This window comes from Pseudopodoces humilis, chromosome 31, assembly GCF_049639895.1.
Source record: "Pseudopodoces humilis isolate 2021_Gansu_Grassland_sample_001 chromosome 31, ASM4963989v1, whole genome shotgun sequence".
Lineage (NCBI taxonomy): Eukaryota > Metazoa > Chordata > Aves > Passeriformes > Paridae > Pseudopodoces > Pseudopodoces humilis.
Genome location: NC_142230.1, coordinates 535,053 through 546,556, shown reverse-complemented (window position 1 = coordinate 546,556; position 11,504 = coordinate 535,053). Strand labels below are relative to the sequence as shown.

Below are 11,504 nucleotides of genomic sequence, written 5' to 3'. Positions count from 1 at the left end.
CTCCCGGCTCATTCCCGGCTCATTCCCGGCTGGAATTGCGCCCGGAGCCCGCGGCCTCAGCTGCGGCCGCACCGGGAACGATCCCAAAAAATCCCCTCGGGACGGCGGGGAGGGGGATCCGGGCTGGGAATGTGGGATCGGGAATGATGGATGGGGAGCTGGGAATGTGGGATTTGGGATTTGGGATTTGGGATTTGGGATTTGGGATTTGGGACGGGGGTGGGGAGCGATGGATGCGGGGGGGGGGAGCCGGGAACGATCCCAAAAATCCCCTCGGGGCGGCGGGGGGGGGGTTTGGGAGTTGGGGAATGGGATTTGGGATCGGGATTTGGGATTTGGGAATTGGGATTTGGGATCGGGATTTGGGATTTGGGATGGGGCCGTGCCGGGAATGATCCGGGAGCCGCTCCAGGCTCCGCCGCTCTGTCCCTGTCCCCAGTCCCTGTCCCCATCCCCATCCCTGTCCCCATCCCCATCCCCATCCCTGTCCCCATCCCCATCCCTCTCCCCTCCTGTCCCCATCCCCTGTGTGTCTGTCGCTGTCTCTGTCCCCTCTGTCCCCTCCTGTCCCCTCTGTCCCCTCCTGTCCCTGTCCCCTCCTGTCCCCTCCTGTCCCCTCTGTCCCCTCCTGTCCCCTCTGTCCCCTCCTGTCCCTGTCCCCTCCTGTCCCCTCCTGTCCCTGTCCCCTCCTGTCCCCTCCTGTCCCCCCTGTCCCCTCCTGTCCCCTCTGTCCCCTCCTGTCCCCTCTGTCCCCTCCTGTCCCTGTCCCCTCCTGTCCCCTCCTGTCCCCTCCTGTCCCCTCTGTCCCCTCCTGTCCCCTCTGTCCCCTCCTGTCCCTGTCCCTGTCCCCTCCTGTCCCTGTCCCTGTCCCCTCCCGTCCCCTCCTGTCCCCTCCTGTCCTGTCCCCTCCTGTCCCTGTCCCCTCCTGTCCCCTCCTGTCCCCTCTGTCCCCTCCTGTCCCCTCTGTCCCCTCCTGTCCCTGTCCCTGTCCCCTCCTGTCCCTGTCCCTGTCCCCTCCTGTCCCCGTTCCGTTCCCGCCCCCCCGCTCGGGCTCCGCGCCCGCCGCTGCCGCAGCTGCTCCGGAACGGCCCCGGAGCCTCGGGCGGAGCCGCGCGGGCTCAGCTGCGACAGCGGGGACACAACGGGGGGGACACAACGGGGACAGGAGGGGGGGACACGGGGACAGAGCGGGGGACACGGGGGGGACACAACGGGGGGGACACAACGGGGACAGGAGGGGGGGTCACGGGGACAGGAGGGGGGGACACAGGGGGGACAGGAGGGGGGGACACGGGGACAGAGCGGGGGACACGGGGGGGACACAACGGGGACAGGAGGGGGGAACACAACGGGGGGACAGTGGGGAGAGGGATGGGGACAGGGATGGGGACAGGGACAGGAAGGAACGCGGGAGGGAGAGCCCCGCAATGTCCCGGGAAGAGCGAGAGGGATCCCGGATCCCCGGGAAGAGCGGGAATGATCCCGGGTCCCCGGGAAGAGCGGGAATGATCCCGGATCCCCGGGAAGAGCGGGAATGATCCCGGATCCCCGGGAAGAGCGGGAATGATCCCGGGTCCCCGGGAAGAGCGGGAATGATCCCGGATCCCCGGGAAGAGCGGGAATGATCCCGGATCCCCGGGAAGAACGGGAATGATCCCGGCTGGATCGGGAGCTCCGGGAGATTCCCAAGTGCGGGATGGGGGCGCTGGGAGCTGCCGGGATCGGAGCGGATTTTCCCGATTTTCCCGATTTTCCCGGAGCTGAAGGGGGAGAATCCCAAGAGAGCGGGGGCAGAACCGGCCCCGACGGCCTCGGCTGGACACGGGATCCCATTCCCGGTTATTCCCGGTTTATTCCCGGCTTATTCCCGAGTTTCCTCCCTTCCACTTTTCCCTCTCCAGGTGAATTTTCCAGGTGGGATTTATGGGATGGACCCGCAGCGTCCTCAGGGATCACCCGAGAGCTCCAGAGCCTCGGGACCCACCGGGAATGACGCTCCAGGCTCCCCTTTCCCTTTCCCCGAGTTTCCCGAGGCCGGGAATGCCGCTCCAGGCTCTTCTCCCCCCTTTTCCCGGCCCGAATTCCCTCTGGAAAAGCGGGAATGCCGCTCCAGGCTCTTCTCCCCCCTTTTCCCGGCCCGAATTCCCTCTGGAAAAGCGGGAATGCCGCTCCAGGCTCTTCTCCCCCCTTTTCCCGGCCCGAATTCCCGCTGGAAAGGAGCACCGGGAGCAGCTGTCGCCTTTTCCCGGCCGCATCCAGCGCGCCCCTCCCGGGGGGCTCCGGGCAGCCAATGGAATCCCGAATTCCCGGTTTTCCATATTTATGAGGGAGAGGGAGGGGGAGCGGAGGGGCCAATGAGGCTCCCGGGGTCGGGCCCAGGGTGGATAAATTGGGAATTTTGGGGGGGGGGAGCAGCGAATTCCTCCTTGGAGGCTCCGAAGCGGCGCTGCCGGCCCGGGAATTCCCGGCTTTTTCCCGGATTTCCATCCCGGATCCTTCGCGGGACCTCGGGAGAATCCAGGGAAAGTTTTTTTTTTTCCCTCCGCGGATGGATGAGGGGAGCGGATTCCAAATCCTGGGAATAGCGGGAGGAGAAGCCCCGGAGCCCGGGAGCCGAGCGGGGTTTGGGGTAAGGCGGCTTTTCCAGGGATCGGGAAGGGATCAAAACCCGGGATCCGGGCGGGGATCGAGCCCCAGATTCCCGGGAAAAGGCTCGATCCCACCGCCAGCTTTCCCAGATCCCTTTGGAATAAAGGCTTTTCCTGGGAGGGTTTGGAATTTCGCCGGGAATTGGGGTCCGGGACACGTCGGGAGTATCCAAGGAAAATTGTCGGGAATTTCGTCAAAGGGCGAGCGAGGAGGCCGCGGAGAATTCCCGGGGTTTTGCAGGGAAGAGTGGAGGCTGAATCCTTGGAGCGGCTGGATTTGGGAATGGGGCGGTTTTCCCAAAAAAAAAACGGGAAAGAGGAGCTGGAGGAGCGGGAATTCCACGCCAAGGAAAAGCTCTGGGATGGATCCGGGAATGAAACTTGAGTTTTCCCAAAAAAAAACAAATCCCGCTTCCCCTCCCGGACTGGGATCCAGCCCCAATTCCCTCTCCAGGGGCCAAATTCCCAAATTCCCACATTCCCAAATTCCCAAATTCCTGTCTCAGCCTGGGAGAACTCCCGAGGGTGATCCTGAACACCCAAATTCCCGGGAATTTCTTTGGGAGAGTCACTGGGGAAAATCCACCCCCCTTCAAGGGATTTTGGGAGCTGTCGCTCGGCTCTTCCCGAATTTTTTGGAGGGGGGGGGGGGACAAATTCCCATCATTCCAACCTTGTAAAAAAATCGGGATTGGGGCCGTTCCTGGCCTGTCCCGGTGGGATTCGGGATCCCATTCCCGGCTCATTCCCGATCCATTCCCGATCCATTCCTGATCCATTCCCGATCCATTCCCGATCCATTCCTGATCCATTCCCGATCCATTCCCGATCCATTCCCGATCCATTCCCAGCTCATTCCCGAGCATTTCCCGATCCATTCCCGATCCATTCCCGATCCATTCCCGATCCATTCCCGATCCATTCCCGGCCCTTTCCCGGCCGCTTTTCCCATTCCAGAGCTTTTCCCTGGAGGCGCCCAGACTGCCGGGGGAGGGCAGCGGGGGTGAGGGTGATGAAGATGAGGATGATGATGATGATGAGGATTATGAAGATGATGAGGATGATGAGGATGATGAGGATGATGATGATGAAGATGAGGATGATGAGGATGATGAGGATGATGATGAGGATGATGAAGATGATGACGATGATGAGGATGATGAGGATGATGAGGATGATGATGAAGATGAGGATGAGGATGATGAAGATGAGGATGACGATGATGATGATGATGAGGATGATGAGGATGATGAGGATGATGAGGATGATGATGAGGATGATGATGATGATGAGGATGATGATGATGAAGATGAGGATGATGAGGATGACGAGGATGAGGATGATGATGATGAAGACGAGGATGAGGAGGAGCCGGGGCCGTTCCCGGCTCTGGGGGTTCCCCGCGGGCGCTGCCGGAGCAGCTGCGGCCGCCGGAGCTGCGGGAGCCGCGCCCGGGGCGGGGGGGGGAGGGACAGACGGACAGAGGGGACAGACGGACAGGGGGGACAGACGGACAGCGGGGGACAGGAACGGACAGACGGACAGAGGGGACAGACGGACGGACGGAGGGGACAGACGGACAGGGAGGGAGAAGCGGACAGGACAGACAGAAGGACAGACAGGACAGATGGACAGGGAGGACAGACGGATGGACAGGGAGGGACAGGAAGGGACAGACGGACGGACAAAGGGGACAGACGGACAGCGAGGGACAGACGGACGGACAGGGAGGGACAGACGGACGGACGGAGGGGACAGACGGGGCTCATTTGCGACACAAAGCCCGGCCCGGGCCCCGCAGCCGCCACCTGCTGCCCCCGCCCCGCGGCCCCGGCATTCCCGGTATTCCCGGTATTCCCAGTATTCCCGGGATTCCCAGTATTCCCAGTATTCCCAGTATTCCCGGGATTCCCAGTATTCCCGGTATTCCCAGTATTCCCAGTATTCCCGGGACTCCCGGTATTCCCAGTATTCCCAGTATTCCCGGGATTCCCAGTATTCCCAGTATTCCCGGGACTCCCGGTATTCCCAGTATTCCCGGTATTCCCAGTATTCCCGGTATTCCCAGTATTCCCGGGATTCCCGGTATTCCCAGTATTCCCGGTATTCCCAGTATTCCCGGGACTCCCGGTATTCCCAGTATTCCCAGTAGTCCCAGTATTCCCGGGATTCCCGGTATTCCCGGTATTCCCAGCTTTCCCAGGCTTCCCAAACTCCTGATCCTCCCGAGCTTCCCGGCGGATCCTTTTCCATCCACCCACCAGAATTCCCTGAGTTTACTTCCCAAAGTAGCCGGGGTCCAACAGGGAAAAGCTGTGGAAAATCCTTGATTTTATTTTTATTTATTTTTTATTTTTATTTTTATTTTTATTTTTATTTTTATTTTTATTTTTATTTTTATTTTTTTCTTTTTTTTTATTTTTATTTTTGATCTTCATTTTACTTTGTTTTTATTTTATTTTTTTATTTCTTTTTATACCTTTATTACAATTTAATTTAATTTAATTTAATTTAATTTAATTTAATTTCATTTCATTTCATTTCATTTCATTTCATTCCATTCCATTCCATTCCATTCCATTTCACTTTTTAATTCCATTTTGGTGCCTCTGCCGGCTCCTTTCCCACCCGGAGCTGAAATTCCCGATCCTTCTTTTCCAGACCCGTCGGGATCTGAGCCCCGAGGGCTCCGGAGCCGCATCCTGACCCAAAAAACCCCAAAACCACGGGGGAAACTCCTCGGTTTCCTTTCAGCCTCCGGCTGCTCTCCCGGATTTATTCCCTGGGGAAGTTTTCTCCCGGAACACGGAATTCCCAAGGAAAACGCCCCAATTCCCGCCTGGAATGTGATGAGGAGGAGGAGGAGGAGAATCCCCACGGGCCTTGCTGGGAACCGAGCGCCCCAAATCCCGGGATTCCTCCTGCTGAGGTGACCCCAAAATCCCCGGGATCAGCTTTCCCAAAGATCCCCAAAATCCCCGGGATCAGCTTTTCCTGAGGTGTCCCAGATCCCCGGGATCAGCTCCGAGGTGTCCCCAGACTCCGGGATCCCTCTGGAATTGTCCCCAAGCCCTGGGATTCGTTGGGAATTATCCCAGATCCCTGGGATCCGTTTGGAACCGTCCCAAATCTCCAGGATCCGTTGGGAATTGTCCCACATCCCCAGGATCCCTTGGGAATCATCCCAGATCCCCAAGACCCGTTGGGAATCGTCCCAAATCTCCGGGATCCATTGGGAATCGTCACCAAATCTCCGGGATCCATTGGGAATCCTCCCAAACCCCTGGATCCATCGGGAATCCTCCCAAATCTCCGTGATCCATTGGGAATCGTCACCAAATCTCCGGGATCCATTGGGAATCCTCCCAAACCCCTGGATCCATCGGGAATCCTCCCAAATCTCCGTGATCCATTGGGAATCGTCACCAAATCTCCGGGATCCATCGGGAATCCTCCCAAACCTCCGCGATCCGCCGGGAATCCTCCCGCATCCCCGCGTTCCGTGCGGGATGATGCTGAACTCGGAGCCGGCCGCTCCCGACGCTCCCCCGGCGCGCTCCGACGCCGACGGCTCCGGCGCCGCGGGGAACCCGGCGGATCCGGCGCGGAAGGAGCCGCTGAGCCGGGAGGAGCGCCGGCGCCGGCGCCGCGCCACCGCCAAGTACCGGACGGCGCACGCCACGCGGGAGAGGATCCGCGTGGAGGCCTTCAACGTGGCCTTCGGGGAACTGCGGCGCCTGCTGCCCACCCTGCCCCCCGACAAGAAACTGTCCAAGATCGAGATCCTGCGCCTGGCCATCTGCTACATCTCCTACCTGAACCACGTCCTGGACGTGTGACGTGTCCGTCTGTCCGTCTGACCTGTCCGTGTGTCCATCCGTGTGTCTGTGTGTCCATGGGTCCATCCCCGTGTCCGTGTGTCCCTCTGGCCATCTGCTACATCTCCTACCTGAACCACGTCCTGGACGTGTGACGTGTCCGTCTGTCCGTCTGACCTGTCCGTGTGTCCCTCTGACCTGTCCGTCTGTCCGTCTGACCTGTCCGTGTGTCCCTCTGACCTGTCCGTCTGTCTGTCTGACCTGTCCGTGTGTCCGTCTGACCTGTCCGTGTGTCCATCCATGTGTCTGTGTGTCCCTCTGGCCATCTGCTACATCTCCTACCTGAACCACGTCCTGGACGTGTGACCTGTCCGTCTGTCCGTCTGACCTGTCCGTGTGTCCATCCGTGTGTCTGTGTGTCCATGGGTCCAGCCCCGTGTCCGTGTGTCCCTCTGGCCATCTGCTACATCTCCTACCTGAACCACGTGCTGGACGTCTGACCTGTCCTTGTGTCCGTCTGACCTGTCCGTGTGTCCGTCTGACCTGTCCTTGTGTCCGTCTGACCTGTCCGTGTGTCCCTCTGACCTGTCCGTGTGTCCCTCTGGCCATCTGCTACATCTCCTACCTGAACCACGTGCTGGACATCTGACCTGTCCGTGTGTCCGTCTGACCTGTCCGTGTGTCCCTCTGACCTGTCCTTGTGTCCGTCTGACCTGTCCGTGTGTCCGTCTGACCTGTCCGTGTGTCCCTCTGACCTGTCCGTGTGTCCCTCTGGCCATCTGCTACATCTCCTACCTGAACCACGTGCTGGACATCTGACCTGTCCGTGTGTCCGTCTGACCTGTCCGTGTGTCCCTCTGACCTGTCCTTGTGTCCGTCTGACCTGTCCGTGTGTCCGTCTGACCTGTCCGTGTGTCCCTCTGACCTGTCCGTGTGTCCGTCTGACCTGTCCTTGTGTCCATCTGACCTGTCCGTGTGTCCGTCTGACCTGTCCTTGTGTCCGTCTGACCTGTCCGTGTGTCCGTCTGACCTGTCCGTGTGTCCCTCTGACCTGTCCGTGTGTCCGTCTGACCTGTCCTTGTGTCCATCTGACCTGTCCGTGTGTCCGTCTGACCTGTCCTTGTGTCCGTCTGACCTGTCCGTGTGTCCGTCTGACCTGTCCGTGTGTCCCTCTGACCTGTCCGTGTGTCCGTCTGACCTGTCCGTGTATCCGTCCGTGTGTCCAGCCCTGTGTCCCTGTGGCCATCTGCTACATCTCCTACCTGAACCACGTGCTGGACGTGTGACCGGTCCGTCTGTCCGTCCGTGTGTCCGTGTGTCCGTCTGACCTGTCCGTGCGTCCATCCGTGTGTCCATCTCTGTGTCCGTCCCCGTGTCCGTCCGTCCGTCCGTGTGCCCACCCTGCCCCCACCCTGCCCTGCTCCCAGGGCTCTGGAGCCGCAATTCCAGAGGAGCCGGAGCAGCAATTCCCAGCGGGATGGGGCCGTGATTCCCAGAGGAACCAGAGCTGCAATTCCAGAGGAACTGGGGCTGCAATTCCCAGGGGTCTGGAGCAGCAGTTCCGGAGGAACTGGAGCTGAAATTCCCAGGGCTTTGGAGCTGAAATTCCCAGGGCTTTGGAGCTGAAATTCCCAGGGCTTTGGAGCTGAAATTCCCAGGGCTTTGGAGCTGAAATTCCCAGGGATTTGGAGATGAAATTCCCAGGGATTTGGAGATGAAATTCCCAGGGATTTGGAGCAGCGATTCCCAGGGATTTGGAGCTGAAATTCCCAGGGATTTGGAGCTGAAATTCCCAGGGCTTTGGAGATGAAATTCCCAGGGCTTTGGAGATGAAATTCCCAGGGCTTTGGAGCTGAAATTCCCAGGGATTTGGAGCTGAAATTCCCAGGGATTTGGAGATGAAATTCCCAGGGGTCTGGAGCAGCAATTCCAGAGGAACTGGAGCAGCGATTCCCAGCAAGATGAAGCCGCGATTTCCAGAGGAACTGGAACGAAAATTCCCAGAGAACTGGAGCAGGAATTCCCCTTTTCCCCCCCAAACCCTTCCCTTTCCCCTCCCCCCGTCTCCGTGCCACGAGGATATTTATTGAATTCATTTATTTATTGAGAATTAATGTTATTTATTAATATTAACGCCATTATTAATTATTAATTATTTATTATTATTATTATAATTAATTTCTCCGCTGTGTCCTTGTGTTCTTTGGAGGGGAAAAGGAAAAGGCCCTGTCCCCACTTCCCTTTAGGGAATTCCCCAATCCCTTTCAGGACCATTATTCCCATTCCTAATCCCTTTCAGGACCATTATTCCCATTCCTAATCCCTTTCAGGACCATTATTCCCATTCCTAATCCCTTTCAGGACCATTTCCCCATTCCCAATCCCTTTTAGGATAATTATTCCCATTCCCAATCCCTTTCAGGACCATTATTCCCATTCCCAATCCCTTTCAGGACCATTTCCCCCATTCCCAATCCCTTTTAGGATAATTATTCCCATTCCCAATCCCTTTTAGGATAATTATTCCCATTCCCAATCCCTTTTAGGATAATTATTCCCATTCCCAATCCCTTTCAGGACCATTATTCCCATTCCCAATCCCTTTTAGGATAATTATTCCCATTCCCAATCCCTTTTAGGACCATTATTCCCATTCCCAATCCCTTTTAGGATAATTATTCCCATTCCCAATCCCTCCAGGGCCGTTTTCCCACCCCGGCAGATCCCGAATCCCTTTGGGGCCCCGTTCCCATCTGTTCCCCTTTGTCCCCCTGACAATGGCAGCTCTCGGCTCTCATTGACATTCCGGCCCTTTGTCCTCGCCTTCTCCAGCCCTTTTCCCACACAATTCCCCATTTTTTTTGCACAATTCCCCATTTTTTTACCCAATTCCCCGTTTTTTTTTTATCCAATTCCCCATTTTTTCCCCATTTTTTCCCCCATTTTTTTCCCAATTTTTTCACCATTTCCCCCCCCCCTAATTCTCTGGGGTTTTTTCCCCATTTTTCCCCCATTATTTCCCCATTTTTTTTCCCCCAATTCCCCATTTTACCCAGGGATGTCCCGGTGTCCCTGGGGATGTCCCGGTGTCCCCAGGGGTGTCCCCATCCCTGTCCCGGTGTCCCCGGGGGTGTCCCGGTGTCCTCAGGGGTGTCCCGGTGTCCCCAGGGGTGTCCCCATTCCTGTCCCGGTGTCCCCATCCCTGTCCCGGTGTCCCCGGGGGTGTCCCGGTGTCCCCAGGGGTGTCCCCATCCCTGTCCCGGTGTCCCCGGGGGTGTCCCGGTGTCCCCAGGGGTGTCCCCATTCCTGTCCCGGTGTCCCCATTCCTGTCCCGGTGTCCCCAAGGGTGTCCCGGTGTCCCCAGGGGTGTCCCCACATCCCTGTCCCGGTGTCCCCGGGGATGTCCCGGTGTCCCCAGGGGTGTCCCCGGAGATGTCCCGGTGTCCCCTCCGTGTCCCCGCCGTTAGACCCCAGATCCCTTCGCCAAACGCCGCCGTTTATTGAACAAAAGGAGCGGGAGCCCCGGCAGGAGCGGGAGCCCCGAGCCGGGCCCGAGGGTCCGGGCCGAGGGAGCGGCTCCGGCGGAGCCATGCTGCCCTCCGCTTCACTTCCGGGTTTGCATCCGGGTACCGCGCGTGACGTCACATCGGGACCGCCCCCTCATCAGCGGCTGGAGGCGTGGTCAGAGGGGGAGTGGGCGTGGCCTGTGGGATGAGCCAATCAGCGCCGGGCAGGGGCGGGGCCAGAGTTCCCCCGGTGCTGCGGGGTCCGGGCGGCTCCGGGGGCTGGGGGGAGATCCCGGTTTGGGGTCACCGGGGGCCGCGTTTGGGGTCACCCTGAGCCGGGTTTGGGGTCACCCTGAGCCGGGTTTGGGGTCACCGCTCGCTCTGGGGTCTGCTCATTTAGGGTCTGGTGCTTCTGCTCATTTAGGGGCGTGAAAAAATAAAGTGGGGGGCACTGAGCCCGTCCCGTAACCCCATTGCCCCCCGCCCCATAATCCCCCTCATTCCCCACCCCAAAATTCCCTCATATCCCCTCCACCCCTGCCCCAAATCCTCCCCATCACCCCCTGCCCCAAATCCCCCCCATTTCCCCCAAATCCCTCCATGTCCCCCTACCCCAAATGTCCCCAAAATCACCCCAAATCCCCCCCAAATCTCCCCATCTCCCCCTGCTCCAAATCTCCCCCAATTTCCCCCAAATCTTCCCATCTCCCCCACCCCAAATCCCCCCAAATTCCCCCCAATTCCCCCCAATTCCCCCCATTTCCCCTCCCCATTGATCCCAAACCTCGCATTTCAATCCCACCAATGGCAGCGCTGCTCTCTCCCCCCGCCTCACCCCATTGGTCAGCGCCGAAGGGGGCGTGGCCTCCGAGTTCCCGCCCCCCATTGAGAGAACGCGGCTGTTCCGGGCAGCGGCCGCGCCCCCTCCGCGCTCCGCTCGCCCTTGGGGGGCTCCGGGGGGATCGGGGGTCCCTCCCCCGGGGGGCTCGGTCTGACCCCCCCACCAGGACCCCCCAAACCCGGGGGGCTCGGCCTGACCCCCCCAGGACCCCCCAAACTCCCACCCAGGACCCCCCAAACCCGGGGACAATTTGGGGGGTGGGTTGAGACTTCTTGGGGGGCAATTTTGCGGGTCCGGGACCCCTTTGGGGGGAATTTTGGGGGTCCGAGACCCCTCGGAGTGCCCTCCCCACCCTCACGTGCAGCTGGGGACGCCCACGGGGGGGGCGACACCTTCCCCCCCCCCCCAAAAAAAACGGGGACCCCTCTTCAATAAACGCCCCTTCCCCCAAAAAAATCCTCCCAAGCTCATCCTCACCCCAAATCCCCCCTGGCCGGGGGTGTCCTTGTGTGTCTGGGGGGGTCCCCGATTTTTGGGGGGATCCCTGGGGTGTTCGGGGGGGGTCCGTGAGTGTCGGGGGGGGTCCTTGAGTGCCCGGGGGGGGGGGTCTCTGAGTGTTTGGGGGGGTCCCTGGGTGTTTGTGGAGATCCCGGGGTGTTCCGGGGGGGGCCTTTGGGTGTCGGGGTCGGGG

At 59.4% G+C, this 11,504-nt stretch overlaps 1 protein-coding gene across 1 annotated transcript; it reads left to right on the top strand.

The window, feature by feature from the left end:
• Nucleotides 1-6,157: 6,157 nt before the first annotated feature.
• On the top strand, nt 6,158-6,487 carry NHLH1 (nescient helix-loop-helix 1). Its single transcript, XM_005533400.1, has one exon. It carries the CDS (start codon nt 6,158-6,160, stop codon nt 6,485-6,487), a length of 330 nt encoding a protein of 109 aa, XP_005533457.1.
• The last annotated feature ends 5,017 nt before the right edge of the window (nt 6,488-11,504 follow it).

Excerpts from the sequence above, each read along its gene's own strand:
- NHLH1 (XM_005533400.1), top strand. The coding sequence starts at position 6,158 with ATGATGCTGAACTCGGAGCCGGCCGCTCCCGACGCTCCCCCGGCGCGC.